Source organism: Peromyscus maniculatus, chromosome 21 (assembly GCF_049852395.1).
Source record: "Peromyscus maniculatus bairdii isolate BWxNUB_F1_BW_parent chromosome 21, HU_Pman_BW_mat_3.1, whole genome shotgun sequence".
Lineage (NCBI taxonomy): Eukaryota > Metazoa > Chordata > Mammalia > Rodentia > Cricetidae > Peromyscus > Peromyscus maniculatus.
The window spans coordinates 9,911,788-9,926,367 of record NC_134872.1 but is presented as its reverse complement, the minus strand read 5'-3'; the positions used below and the strand labels follow the sequence as shown (position 1 = coordinate 9,926,367).

The window sequence follows — 14,580 nt, the reverse complement described above, 5'->3', positions numbered from 1 at the left end:
GCAGGTAAAAACACGAGAGGACAAGAAGGTGGCAAGGGAAAGCATTGGGGACCCAGGGGAAGTGGAAGAGTAGATTTGGGCTGGATATGAGCAAGATACTTGTCCTTGTGTATGAAACTGTCAAAGAATATTCAAAAAAGGAGAAGGAGCTGTGATTCCCCAGAACGTGCATCCTTCTTCTACCCCGGGGCCAGGGGTCACAGCTTTTAATTCCCCTTTGTCCTGAGAGTTTACATGTTCCAGGTTCTAAGGCCTACAACGTGGATGGCCATTGTTGTGCTTGCCACAGGTAAGGGGGTCCATGAGATGAGCATCACCCAGGGTAGCTTCCAGCCCTCTTTACTAGCACAGGAACTGGCTTACAGAAAGCCCAGGGATAACGGTGGAGACCCCCTCTTCTTCCTCACTTCTATAACCTCACTCATCTTACGTCTTAATTATTAAGGGACTCCGCTTTCACCTTCATGCTCCATGGCCACTCCAACAGCCAAAGCTGGGCCCCTGCCCAGGGTCAGCTGCATGGAAAGTGTCTCCAGTCAGTCCTTGACTGATACCACTTAAGTCTTGTCTAAAGAATAAACACTTTTGGGGGCTGGAGAGATGGCTCAGCAGTTAAGAGCACTGGCTGCTCTTCCAGAGGACCCCAATTTAATTCCCAGCACCCACATGGCAGCTCATAACTGTCTGTAACTCCAGTTCCAGGGGACCCGACACCCATGACAAAACACCAGTGCACATAAAATAAAGTCAAATTTAAAAAATAAAATATATATGTATACACACACACACACACACACACACACACACACACACACACACTTTTCAGGCCAAGTCTCACTGGCTTTTCTTCAAACAGACAGTCACTACATAGCTAGACTGGACTCAAACTTGAGCTGCTCCTGCCTCAGCCTCCCACGTGCTGGGATTACAGGTGTGGAGCACCATGCTCAGCTCCTCCAGCACTCATGTTTAGCTCTTTGAAGGATCTGCTCCTGCATGCGACAGTCCTGACCTTCCAGGTAAGACGTGCCCTCTGAGGCAGTGCTGCTGTGGCTGTTTCGGCTCTAAAGCTGCTGTGAATACTGAACTATCAGCACTACAAAACTAAACCCTTGCTCTCTGGAGAAACGTTAGGGGCCACAGGAGCCACGAATCACAAGGTTCTCATTGTCCAGTCAGTGTCTGGCCAGGCATATTTCTGTCTGAAAAGTTCTGATCTTAGCACCTTTAATCCCAGCACTTTGGGAGTACAGAGGCAGGCAAGATCTCTGTGAGTTCAAGGTCAGCCTGGTCTATCTAGCAAGTTCTAGCCATGGCTACCTAGTGAGACTCTGTCTCAAAAAAAAGGGGGGGAGCAGTACTGGAGAGGGTCAGAGGTTAAGAGCACTTACTGCTCTTCCAGAGGACCTGAGTTCAATTCCCAACACACATATTGGTCAGCTCGATCACCTGTAACTCCAGCTCCAGGGGATCCAGTGCCGCCCTCGGACCTCCATGAATACTCTCACAGAGACACACGTGTACACATTAATAAAATAAGTCCCTTTTTTGGAGGGAGGGTTGTTTCAAGGCAGGGTTTCTCTGTGTAGCTCTGACTGTCCTGGCTCTGATGTGAAACCGTAAGGAAGGGGCAAGGAATTGATGTTCTCATCCCTCAGATGTCAGTGAGGTTGGAAAGAACACTCATCCCATGGCTTGGAGATACTCTCCAAGGTGCATCTAAGGTCATGGAACCGACCTCCTGCCCACGGGAAGAACAGAGCATCCCTGATGACCTTGTCACACAGCCCTGCAGCCTTGCTCTGTAGGGAGCTCCCCATCCTGACCACATGGATAGTGGTTATAAGGCTTTCTTGAGATGGATCTGAAGGTCCAGAACTCCTCGTGGGGGCTCAGAAGAATCCCTGTGACTCCACGAGTTTGCATGCATCAGCAGATTTCAAATGATCTCATTTGCGTGTATAAACTTCACTGGGGTCGGGGGAGCTGTTAGATCAGCGCTGATTCTGTGGCATATGGGACCACTTGTGCATTATTGCAGATTTAATGTTTAAAATTGGGAAACTGAGCCCAAACCAGGGATCGTGTTTAAGTGCAAACGTCAGCCTATGCCTGAAATATGTCACTAAATAGAAATGTTCTCTTCTCCCTAATTGCTAATTGCTTTCAAGAAAAACAAGAAAAATTACTGTCATTTGTAATTATCACTTGATTACGCTGAAACTGATTTCGTCCTGTGAAGGGTGAAGTGTTCACAGAGTGAGCGACCTGTGTGTGGCTGGACATGTTGCCCCTCTGAGGGGCATCAGCATGAATTCCCCACCCCTCCCCCACAGTCTCACAAGCAGGGCTGGTCTCATCGCAGATCTTGGCCATCTCTACATTTTCACTCAAAAGCGGCGTCTCTCAGTGTCTCTTCGGCTACCCTGAGTCACCAACATTGCACTTGTGCTGTGGAACATTATTAAGTAAAACTGGGGTGGTAGGAACACAAACTCGCTGGCCCTGGCCAGCGGTCTCCACCTGTCTTGACTAGAGCTTGGGAAGTACACAGCCCAGCATGTCCAGTTAACAGATGATGTCCCGCTTGCAGGTTGAAAACAAACAAACAAACAAAAACAAAAACCACTCATTTCTCAAAATCAAAGAAAGACACTACACCGTCCTCCTGGGGCTGAGAAAAGGGTCTGACAGAGGACAGGCACAGAGGACAGAGGTGGGAGATGTTAGGAAAGAACCCCAGTGGAGTGTGTTTTGGAGAGGTATTTGTACCATGTGCCATGTGTGGCGAGTGTGGGATACGTGTGTGATTGTGTGTCTGTGATGTGGGGTATGTGATCTGAGTGATATGTGTGCAATATATGCACCTGATACATGTGCATGATGTGTGCGATTGTGTGTCTATGGAATGGGTTAGTAGGATGGAGCTGGAGGTAAACACGTATGTGTTAGAACGAGTGTCCTTGGTGGAGTGTAAGCCTCCACCTCGGAGACCCTCTTCCCCAGTGAGTGTCTGGGCACAGCAGCCAGGCAGGAAGGCCCCACAGACTTGCTTCCGTGTCCTCCCCGTCTGGTTTGGACAGCAGCTTTCCGCCCAGCCTCAGCATTCCTGCTCCACCGCCCACGGCTCAGCCGCCCCACCCTGGCAGAGCTGACATCTGCTTGATCCTGAGGATTCCCGCGACGCCAGCACAGCCCTGCTGCGCAGTCAGAAAGCCTCGCTCGATTTTCCACCCCAGGGGCCAGGGCTCCTGCACAAAGCGAGTACAGGGCGAGCAGCATTGTGGCCGGGCAGCAGGAATGTGCCCAGCTAAGCCCTGGCCCCAGCCTCAGGGGTCAGCAGGGCAGACGGCACTGTCCCTGGCAGACACCACCACATCCCGGAAAAGAACAGGGGCCAGTCACGCTTGCCAAGCCCTCCCAGGGCAAAGCCACTGGCTGGGCATCAATGAAATCCCCCACCAAGCATCTGAAGAGGCCAGCCTGGGAGTTGACCCTCACCCCTCCTACCCTATCCCCACCCCCCCACCCCCCGACAAGGACTCAAAGGAAACCATGTTCCACACACCTGGCTCATGGGTTTCCACCCCTCCTGCTCACTCACACTTGGTGTCATTGATAACTTTTGCCATGGGAGTAAAATGCTGTCTCAGTGGTTTTACTTTCATCACAGAAATATTCGAGGGCCTCGGAAGTAGGGAACTTGGTACAAAGAGCATCCACAGAGGCACCAGCCGGATTTAACAACTGAAGTTTTGCCCCACTTGTTGTTTGTCAACATCACCACCTCTGTTTATGTGTTTGTTGTGAGTTTTTTTGAGACAGGATCTCACTGTGTAGTCTCGGCTGGCCTGGAACACACTATCTAGACCAAGCTGGCATCGGCCTCCCAAGCGCTGAGATTAGAGGTGTGAGCCGCTGCACCCAGCCTATTCATTATTTTTATTTTTATTTTTTTTAAATATTTATTTATTATGTATACAGTGTTCTGCCTGCATGTGTCCCTGCAGGACAGAAGAGGGCACCAGATCTCATTAGAGGTTGTGAACTACCATGTGGTTGCTGGGAATTGAACCTGGGTCCTTTGGAAGAACAGTCAGTGCTCTTAACCACTGAGCCATCTCTCCAGCCCTAATTTATTTTCATTTTATGTACATTGGTGTTTTGCCTGTGTGTATGTCTGTGTGAAGGTGTCAGAAGCCCTGGCACTGGAGTTACAGACAGGTGTGAGCTGCCATGTGGGTGCTGGGAATTGAACGTGGGTCCTCTGGAAGAACAGTCAGTGCTCTTAACCACTGAGCCATCTCTCCAGCCCCTATTAATTATTTTAAAGCAAAGCCCAGATGTCACCCCATTGCTGTCTCTCATGCTCCAGGTAATTCTCTCAAAAACACACGCATTTCCTGACAAAAGCCCAGGGTCCAGTGCACAGCTGCCCTGGCCAGATAAACATCAAATGGTCCTGATTATTTCAGGTAATTCTCCCCAAAACACATGCATTTCCCGATGAAAGCCCAGGGTCTGGTGCACAGCTGCCCTGGCCAGATAAACATCAAATGGTCCTGATTATTTCAAGTGTGTCCTTTTGTGGTTGATCTGATATGCCCCCCCCCACCTCTTCCCTGCCCTGGTTGGTTATTTACTTATTTATTTGTTTAGGTTTTCCAAGACAGGGTTTCTTTGTGTAACAGCTCTGGCTATCCTGGAACTCACTTTGTAGACCAGGCTGGCCTCAAACTCTCAGAGATCCTCCCGCCTCTGGCTCCCTCCCGAGCCCTGGGACTAAAGGTGTGTGCCACCACCACCCAACTTCCCTTCCTAAAGCTGCTTCTGCATTGTGGAATAGTCATGTATGCTTTTCTGTTTTCATCTGCTAATGTGGAGAGATATGAATTAATTATCTAATGAGTTAATTATCTAATGAATTATCTAATGATCTGCCTGACTTAGTCATTGTCTTAGCCCAGGTCCCTGAAAACAGAGCCTGAGGCAAAGCTTAGGTATGGACGTGTCATGGGCAGGATGGAGGATCGTCTATCTGTGAGTAGAAGAGAGGAAGTCAAGGATTTGGTGAGAAATCACAGTGGCTGGCATTGCCTAGAATCTCTCGGGGCATCACCATACGGTGACTTCTTGGCACCTCCCTTACCAGATCTCCTCCAGAGGACCAGAAACACCCCCACTACCACTTTTCCTGGTTCTCCCCTGGATTATCTCCTTTGGGCCTGAATTATCTCCCCAGGCGCATGGGTCTGAATACTTCGTGCCCAGCTGGTGGCACTGTTCTGGTTAGCTGCAGAATTGTGGAGATATGGGACTGGAGAGATGGTTCCACAGTTAAAAGTACTGGCTGCTCGGCTGGGCGGTGGTGGCACACGCCTTTAATCCCAACACACCGGGAGGCAGAGGCAGGTGGATCTCTGTGAGTTCGAGGCCAGCCTGGGCTACAGAGTGAGTTTCAGGAAAGGCACAAAGCTACACAGAGAAACCCTGTCTTGAGACCCCCACCACACACACAAAAAGTACTGGCTGCTCTTCCAGAGGACCCGGGTTCAATTCCCAGCACCCACATGGCAGCTCACAACTGTCTATAACTCCAGTTCCAGGGGATCCGACACATTCCCACCAATGCACATGAAATAAATTATCTTAAAAAAAAATAAAGAAAGAAAGAAAAGAATTTCACGCCGGGCAGTGGTGGTACATGTCCAGCACTCGGGAGGCAGAGGCAGGCGGATCTCTGTGAGTTCGAGGCCAGCCTAGGCTACAGAGTGAGTTCTAGGACAGGCTCCAAAGCTACACAGAGAAACCCTGTCTCAAAAAAACCCAAAAAAAATAAAAAAGAAGAAAAGAAAAAAGAAAAAGAAAAAAGAATTGCGGAGAGCTGGTGGGTACGGAAATCAAGCTTTCTGGGCATGGAAACCACGATGTCAACAGCTGCTCTGCTGTTGCCACAGCCTGCACTGTGCTCACCACACCATGATGAGCTGAAACCCTGAGTCAAATTAAACCTTCCTTAAGTTGCTTCTGATAGGTACTCTGTCAAAAGGACAGAAAAGCTATAAATGTAGGCAGCCTTGAGGGGAGCCAGAGTGCTGGGGTCCAGGCAGCTCAGCCTATGGCGCTGATGGTTGAGTGACTATGTGACTATGTATTCACCACAATGTGTCACTCTCCCAGACTTAGAGGAAGCTGGGCACACATGCCCAAACTCCCCGGGCGAAGTTACCGCTTTGGACACCCAGAAGATACCTCCCACGCACCCCAGATGGGGATGACCACCAGGGACAAAGTAACTTCAGGGCACGAACCCATGCTTCAAAGCCACAAGCACATGCTTGGTCAGGCTGAGGCATCTTCCAGAAATGGGGCAGCGCTTCCTCTTGGCATCCACTCTTTGCACAGCTACACACAGTGAATGACTCCAGCTAAGACATTTTGGCATCTTCGGGGCCATGCAATGGGCCCCAGCAAAGACACGGGAGCCAGAAACAGGCCAGGTAGTCAGTTAAGCCAGGAATCCCACAGCAGCAGTTCTAAGAATATCCTAAGAATATCCTTGCTGAAGACTGGAGTGCCAGAAGAGCATTCTGGTTCCCAGTTAACTACCACACCTCCACCTGGAGGCTGTACATGAGGACCTGAAAATGAGGAGACATCTGGACACCTCATGGTTGGCCCAGCTGAACTGAGCCGCTCACACCCTTCCCCATACTCAGTTTCCATCACAAATCCTTTAGAAAGGCCCCGACTTCACGGTACCTTGTTTCTTGCTCTGCAGAAACTCTGCATCCTCCCTCCTTGTTCTCTCTCCCTCCCTGTGAAGCTCCTACCTATGAATCTATAATAAATTTACTCCTAAATTTACCCTATGTGGGGGCTGGAGATATGGCACTCACTTGAGTGCTCTTCCCGAGGTCCTGAGTTCAATTTCCAGCAACCATATGGTGGCTCACAACCATCTGTAATGGGATCTGAGCCCTCTTCTAATGTACGTGAAGGCAGAGAGCACTTATATGCATAAAATACATGAATAAATAAATCTTTTTTTAAAAAAAGAGTTCCCTATGTGATCCATAAATTCTTCAAAGTTTTCATGACACAAACCAGAAAACCTCCTGCTCAGGGTGGCTTTGGTGGCTGTTGAGTTTTCTGGTGTCCTAGCCCCCCAGCCCAACTTCACTGAGAGCCAAGAAAAGCTCCACAGCTCTTGAAGTTACCCCAATATTCCTGTTTCACTGAGATGCTCACATGCTCCTTCCCCCGAGCAGCAGTGGACACTGGCTATGCTCAGGTTCAGGGTCCTGCACTGGGGAGACATCTCAGATCGTCCAGGTGTGCTCAATGCAGGAAGGCTGCAAAGAGGGTCTCAGAAATCCAGCTTCCTCGATGCAGGGCTATGGGCCCTGATCCTACTTCTTGGGGAAAACCTTGCTTGCTGGCCCACTATGGATTCAGACAACAGAGCCCTTCTGCTCTTCAGAGAAGCAGCAGTAGCTTCATGGCCACATATTTCTCAGGAAGCTCAGCATCCGTGTTTGACTGACAGCCAAGTATCCGAGAAGGAGACTTTCGACTCCATCTTGCTCTGCTTAGCTTATCTCACTATTTGCAGTGTCCTCCTGGACCCTGTAGCTGTAGCATGGGTAAGAATTTCCTTCCTTCTCAAGGCTGTACCATGCCCTGCCCTACAGAGGGGCCACACTTAGGAAGATCCTGGGAATGCTGAAAGAAAATGGGCAGGCTGAGATCTGGTTCTTGGGAAGCTCCCAAAAGAAGAGAAAGCTTTAGGAGCCTAAGACGGAATGTAGCTCAGTAAGTAGTGTGCTTGCCTAGCATGCTTGAGTTCTGGGGTTCAATCCTGAGCCCTGATTACAATGGGTAGGGTACTGCATGCCTGTGATCACAGCATGTGGGTGTTGGAGGCAGGAGAATTATGATTTCAAGGCTTGGCTGCATAGTGAATTGGAGGCTAGCCTGGGCTACAGGAGACCCTGGCTTTGTGATTACACACCTTCCTTGCTACAGCAAAAGTTATTGTTCTGGTTCCAAGCCTGGTTGGCCAGGTTCTTCCCTAGGGACCCCAGAGCGCTGCCACCAGAAGCTGCACCCCAGTGACACAAGTCCATTCTTGCCAAAAATGTGAAGTTTAAGGGGATCCCAAAATCTACAGGAAATGCTGCAGGGGGAAGCGCAGATGGAGGAGGACACATCCAAGAAGCCAGCAGATGTATCCTTGCCGGACTGACTTCCAGAGTGCCGGGGGGCTTTTCTGTGCACAAGACCCAGGACACAGAGTCCTAAAACGCACTGACTCAGGGGTCCAGAAGGGCTGAGATCCGATTTCCAGGGAGCCTCCAGGTCCTGATGCTTGGGGGATAGAGAACCCCATGGTTGCCGGGAGGGCTGGTGAGACTATTACCTTTAGGGAGTTCTAGACATGGAAAGAAAAGGAAAGGCCACTTGCAAAGATGTTTGAAAGACACAATAACCAAAGCCAGGTGTGGGGCCTGGGGGAAATTAACTCACCACCAAAAAAGCACTCGTGAGACAAGCGGGGAATTATTGGAATTATTCATTATTTGGAAGTCATCGCTAATGTCAGGTATGACCACGGATGGCCATGGGGGTCTGGAAGAAACTCTTTCCAGAAGAATACCTGAGGTAGAAGGGGTGAACTGGCACAAAGTCCAGGCTTTACTCTAAAATACGAGGTTGAGGAGCAGGAAAAACAGGACGGCGGCTGCAAGTCCGGCCCTGACTGTGGAGTGTACACTGTGACCGTGTGAGGCTTCACTGTGCTGTTGACTCATGGGACTAAGGTTAGGGCTGTACCGTGGAGGATGTATGCAACAGGCCTCTATAACGCCACCTCATTTGGGCGTCTGCCTGAGGCCATTGTGAAGAGTCCCTAGGGAAACAGAACTAAAGGGAGATGACAGATAGCTAAGTGGGTAGACAGACAGACAGACGGAGTCTTAGTTTCATTTCTATCACTGTGATAAAAATACCCTGAAAAATGCAGCTTAGGGGAGAAAGGGCTTATTTTATTCTTTATTTTTTGAGACAGGGTCTCACTGTGTTGCCCAGGCTGGCCTGGAACTCACTATGTAGACCAGGTTGGCCCCCAACTCAGAGATCTGCCTGCCTCTGCTTCCTGAGCGTTGGGATTAAAGGTGTGTGCCAACACACCCAGCTATTTTATTTGTGAGATTTCTTTTTATTTGTGTGGGTATGTGTTTGCATTCCGCTTGTGTTCAGATGCCCACAGAAGCCATAAGAGGGCATCTGATCCCCTGGACCTGGAGTTACAGGTGGTTATGTGCCTGCCACCCAAAGTCGGTGCTGGGAATCAAATTCACGTCCTGTGGAAAAGCAACAAACTTCTCTAACCGCTGAGCCCTCTCTCCAGCTCAAGGCAACCTATAAAAGGAAGTATTTAATGAGGGGCTTGCTTACAGTTTTAGTGTTAGTCCATGACTATGGTGAAAGGGAGCACAGCATCAGGCGGGTAGGCATGGCCCTAGAACAGTAGCTAATCACTTATATCTTATCCTCAGATTGGAGGCAGAGAGGCACTGGCTGGGCCTGGTGTGAACTGTAAAACCTCAAAACCCACCCCCAATGACACGCCTCCTCCAACAAGGCCACACCTCCTAATCCTTCCCAAAACAGTTCCACCAACCAGGGGCCAAACATTCAAATATATGAGCCTATGAGGGCCGTTCTCATTCACACAACCACAACCTTAGTAAAGGTTTAAAGAAGTATCTAACCAGCTGCAGATAATTATAAAATAAGATGCATGGTTAGGGGAAGAGTACTCACCTGAAGTTAGAGAGGCCCCAGGTTCCATCCTTAGCCTTGCAAAGAAGGAATAGCAGATCTCACTGGGTCACATGATACTGATCATGCACCCTCAACTACGACTGTGATGGCCTTCAGACCGAGGCTCCCTCGATGAAGTAAAGGGAATCCAGGGGTCACAGTGATTTCTGCAGCCAGCAAAGCGACAATCTGAAGAAGGCAAGAAGGCAGTTCAGCCCAACACAATGAAGTAGCCGGTGTTGGCTCAGACTTCAGGGGTCTGACCCAGAACGGTTTATTTTAGGCACATTTAAGCACAGCACAATTTGGTGAAAACTTTTCTGCCGATAATTAAATCATTCCCATGTGTACAATAAAGCATACACATAAATCTCTTTGAAGAATAAAGCAAGCTAAATGAAGACCAGACATGACTACATCAAAATTCTTTGTAAAGTACTTGTGACACCTTCCATAAAGATGGGTTTCATAGATTGACTGAGAAAGGCAAGCTTATAGTAAGGGCCTTGGGGAGGGTCCGGTGTGGTCTCTGGATACACAGATAGCTCGAAGGTCAGGGTCTGGTGTGGTCTCTGGATACACAGATAATGCAAAGGTCACCAGGCTAGAATGCGCATCTCATCATCGCAGCCTTCTGGGAGGACAGCGGGTATCACAATCCTCTTGAAGAACAACCCTGTGTGCTAACTAACATTCCAGGTTCCCTCGGGGCTTATCTGTGAGCACAAGGACCTCCATGCCTCCTACAAGGGAAGAGAACCTTCCATCTTATTCTCGAATGCCCACTGGGTGGTAAGATTTCACAGCTTTTTAGAGACCATGCGACTTGGTGGGGCTCCATGTCACAGAATCACAGAGCTGGGGTTTGAGAAGGGACTTCAAGGAGCCCAACCTTATCACTAAGTCCTTCAGGTAAGGAGTCCAATGCTTAAGGAGCCGAGGCAGGATCTGAGGAAACAGGTCCCTAGAATCTTGCAGCTTTAACGCCCTTCCTCACAGTGCCCCACCCGACTTAAGATGAGCCACACCTGCCAAAGGAGGGACACTTGCTGTCCCCACAGCACAGGTGGGAAAGCTGACCTTAAGATATTAATTCTCGGCCAGGCTGCAGTGGCGCACGCCTTAAATCCCAACACTCTGAAGGCAGAGGCAGGCAGATCTCTGTGAGTTCAAGGCCAGCCTGGTCTACAGAGCGAGTTCCAGGACAGCCAAAGCCACACAAGAGAAATTTTGTGTTTGTCTCAAAAAATGAAAAACAACAATCAAGCAAAAAAGATAGTAATTCTCTTGACCAAATGACTTCCTGTGGTGGCAATGAGCCAAGATCCAAAGAGTCCCAGACCCAAGTCTTAAGTCATGTTAACAACCATACTTCATATGGCTATCCAGGCACATCTTCATGCATTTTTCTATTGCTGTAACAGACTACTTGAGACTGAATAACTTATAAAGGACAGAGATTTATTTGGCTCAAGGTTCTAAAGGATGAGAATCCAAGAGTGTGGATTTGGCACCTGACAAAGGTCTTGGTGCCACGTCATGCCACAGCAGGGCATAAAGCAGAAGGGCAGGGAAAGGGAAAAAGAAATGTTATGGGAATATTACTTTAACTAGGCAAAGATGTGTTACATTTGTTTATGCTTAATTTATTTAATTATGTAAAGATGTTTTGTTGTTTTACCTTGCTGCATAAGGTACCCGATTGCGCTAATAAAAAGCTGAGTGGCCAATAACTAGGTAGTAGAGGGACAGGCAGGGCTGGTGGGCAGAGAGAATAAGTAGGAGGAGGAATCTTGGCTTGAGAGGAGAAGAGAACAAGGAGAACGAGGGAGAAAGAGTGGAAGATGCAGCCGGGCGGTGGTGGCACACGCCTTTAATCCCAGCACTCAGGAGGCAGAGCCAGGTGGATCTCTGTGAGTTCGAGGCCAGCCTGGGCTACCAAGTGAGTTCCAGGAAAGGCACAAAGCTACACAGAGAAACCCTGTCTCGAAAAAAAAAAAAAAAAAGAGTGGAAGGTGCCCAGTGCCAGCCAGGCAGCCGCCAGACAGACAGACACAGAGTGGGACATACAGAATGAAAGAAAGGTAAAAAGCCCTAAGGCAAAACATAGATGAAGAGAAACAGGTTAATTTAAGTTCTAAGAGCTAGTGGGACACACGTAAGATAAGGCTGAGCATTCCTAACTAATAAGAAGTCTCAGTGTCATGATTTGGGGGCTGGTGGTCCAAGAAAGGCTGTTACAGAGAAGAAGCATGAGACGGACAAAGACAGCTTTACCAGGACCCTGCTCCTCTGGTCACCAAAGCAGAGCCCTCCTGGTTCACACCGTGGAAATGCCCCACCTCTCCACACGGTGGCACTGGGGACCAGATTTCCCACATGAGCTTTGTGCAGGCTGCAGCAACTGGTTAACCTGCGCTCGTGGGAAGGGGGCAGACCCAGCAGAAACCCACCAGCCACTCTATACCCAGTCTGCCAAACCAAAACCTTTCCCCCTCTTACCCATGGCCTCTGCCGCCAGCCCAGCCAAAACTCCCCGGAGTGTCCTTCCTAAGTGTCCACTAGTCTGCCACCAGGCTCCTCCTGGTTCTAGAGTCTTCACTCCCAGAACCACTCCACCCATCTCCTCCCCAGCATCTCGAGCTCCACTTTTTCTTTTTTTCAAAGATTTATTTATTTATTTATTTATTTATTATGTATACGGTATTCTGTCTGCATGTATGCCTGTGGGCCAGAAGAGGGCACCAGATCTCATTACAGAGTTGTGAGTCACCATGTGGTTGCTGGGAATTGAACTCAGGACCTCTAGAAGAGCAGCCAGTGCTCTCAACCTCTGAGCCATCACTCCAGTCCCTAGCTCCACTTTTTCAAGCACTAGTATTGAGACATGGCTGATACACTATCAACTCCAACCTTTAAAAGTAAGTGGTGCATCACGTTCAGAGTGGAACAGAGTCATACACCCCTCCCCTACTACCAAGTTCCAGGGCATTCTTGGGATTTACTTGCTTATTTGTTTGGGGGGGGGGGATTTTGTTTGTTTGTTTGTTTTGAGACAGGGTTTCATTATGTGCCGCAGGATAATTCACTATGTAGCCCAAGATGACCCTGAACGTGTGGCAACCATCTTTTCTCACACTCTGAGTCCTAGCATTATAGGTGTGAGTCACCACACCCAGCAAGTCCCCGGATGTTTTCATTACCCCAAAAGGAACCCACACCCATGATCAGCCATCCCCTGCTGTCCTCCCCCAGCCCTGGGCAGCCTCACATCTGTCTGGGTGCACACACACACACACACACACACACACACACACACACACACACACAGATACTCACAAAAGTAAATAAATAAACTTAAAACTTAAACCTGGGAGGCAAGATGGCTGGCCTGAGGAATGAAATTCTGTGTGCCTAGAAACAGATTTTAGAAGCGATTTCTCCTCACAATATCTTTTTCAAATCGCTCGATAAGGACCATCAGCAGTCCAGTGGGTAACATCAAACAGAACTATCTGGAAACATTTATTTCCAGTCCAAAATGGAGCTTTATCTAGTGTCTGTCATAAGTCTACTGTGGTGGTAATGTGTTCCCCGAAACATTGTGCATGCTAATAAACTTATCTGGGGCCAAAGAACAGAACAGCCACTAGATACAGAGGCTAGAAAATGGTGGCACTCACATCTTTAATCCTAGCATTCCAGAGGCAGAAACCCCTCTGGATCTCTGTGAATTCAAGGCCACATTGGAAACAGCCAGGCATGGTGACTCATGCCTTTAATCCCAGGGAGCGGTGGTAGAAAGCAGAAAGGTATATAAGGTGTGAGGACCAGGAACTAGAGGCTTTTAGCTGGTTAAGCTTCAAGCTTTCGAGCAGCAGTTCATCTGAGAGCCATTGGGATGAGGACACAGAGGCTTCCAGTCTGAGGAAACAGGATCAGCTGAGGAACTGTCGAGGTGAGGAAGCTGCGGCTTGTTCTGCTTCTCTGATCTTCCAGCATTCACCCGAATAACTGGCCTCAGGTTTGATTTTATTAATAAGACTCTTTAAGATTCCTGCTACAGTCTACATATTCTTCTCTTCCAGAGGACTACAACTGCAAGGTAGAGCTGGCTTTGACAGCCGACGGCAGAACAATAGTGTGCTACCACCCTTCTGTGGACATCCCCTACGAACACACCAAGCCTATCCCTCAACCTGATATTTTGCATAATAATGAAGAAACACAGGAACAATTGCTGAAAACCAAATTAGGAAAAAGCAAACAACTTGAGCAAGGCCCCATGATAGAGCAGCTCAGCAAGGTGTTCTTCACCACAAAGCATCGCTGGCACCCGCACGGACAGTATCACAAGTGCCGTAAGAAACCGGATCCCCCCAAAGACAGGTGACAGCTCTCGATTTTCCAAGCATCGAGGCAATTTTGTTTTTGTCTTATTTGCCAGCTGAGAAAATGCAAATGGTGTATTCATTAAGATGTTCTGTAAGAAAATAATAAAAATACCTTTTCATAAATAAAAAATAAATAAAAATAAAATAAAACTTAAACCTGAAGAAAACAAACAATCTATCTTAAAAAATGGCCATGCAACTAAGTGGAATCATCACAAATAGTAATAAACAAGCAAATACTTTTTTTTGTTTTGTTTTATTTTGTTTTTTGGTTGGTTGGTTGGTTTTGTTTTGTGGTTTTGTTTTGTTTTTTCCGAGACAGGGTTTCTCTGTGTAGCTTTGGTGCCTTTCCTGGAAC

At 48.4% G+C, this 14,580-nt stretch overlaps 1 protein-coding gene across 1 annotated transcript; it reads left to right on the top strand.

Annotated features, from left to right (window-relative positions):
* Nucleotides 1-2,921: 2,921 nt before the first annotated feature.
* On the top strand, nucleotides 2,922-14,221 carry LOC102905205 (large ribosomal subunit protein mL42). Its single transcript, XM_076557079.1, has 4 exons — nucleotides 2,922-3,005; nucleotides 3,174-3,264; nucleotides 13,304-13,404; nucleotides 13,895-14,221. Exons 1-4 carry the CDS (start codon nucleotides 2,922-2,924, stop codon nucleotides 14,219-14,221), a joined length of 603 nt encoding a protein of 200 aa, XP_076413194.1.
* The last annotated feature ends 359 nt before the right edge of the window (nucleotides 14,222-14,580 follow it).

Excerpts from the sequence above, each read along its gene's own strand:
- LOC102905205 (XM_076557079.1), top strand. The coding sequence starts at position 2,922 with ATGGAGCTGGAGGTAAACACGTATGTGTTAGAACGAGTGTCCTTGGTG. Across the intron at positions 3,006-3,173 it reads CTCGGAGACCCTCTTCCCCA|GATTCCCGCGACGCCAGCAC; the intron begins GTGAGTGTCTGG and ends CTTGATCCTGAG. Across the intron at positions 13,405-13,894 it reads GTGTCTGTCATAAGTCTACT|TCTACATATTCTTCTCTTCC; the intron begins GTGGTGGTAATG and ends TTCCTGCTACAG.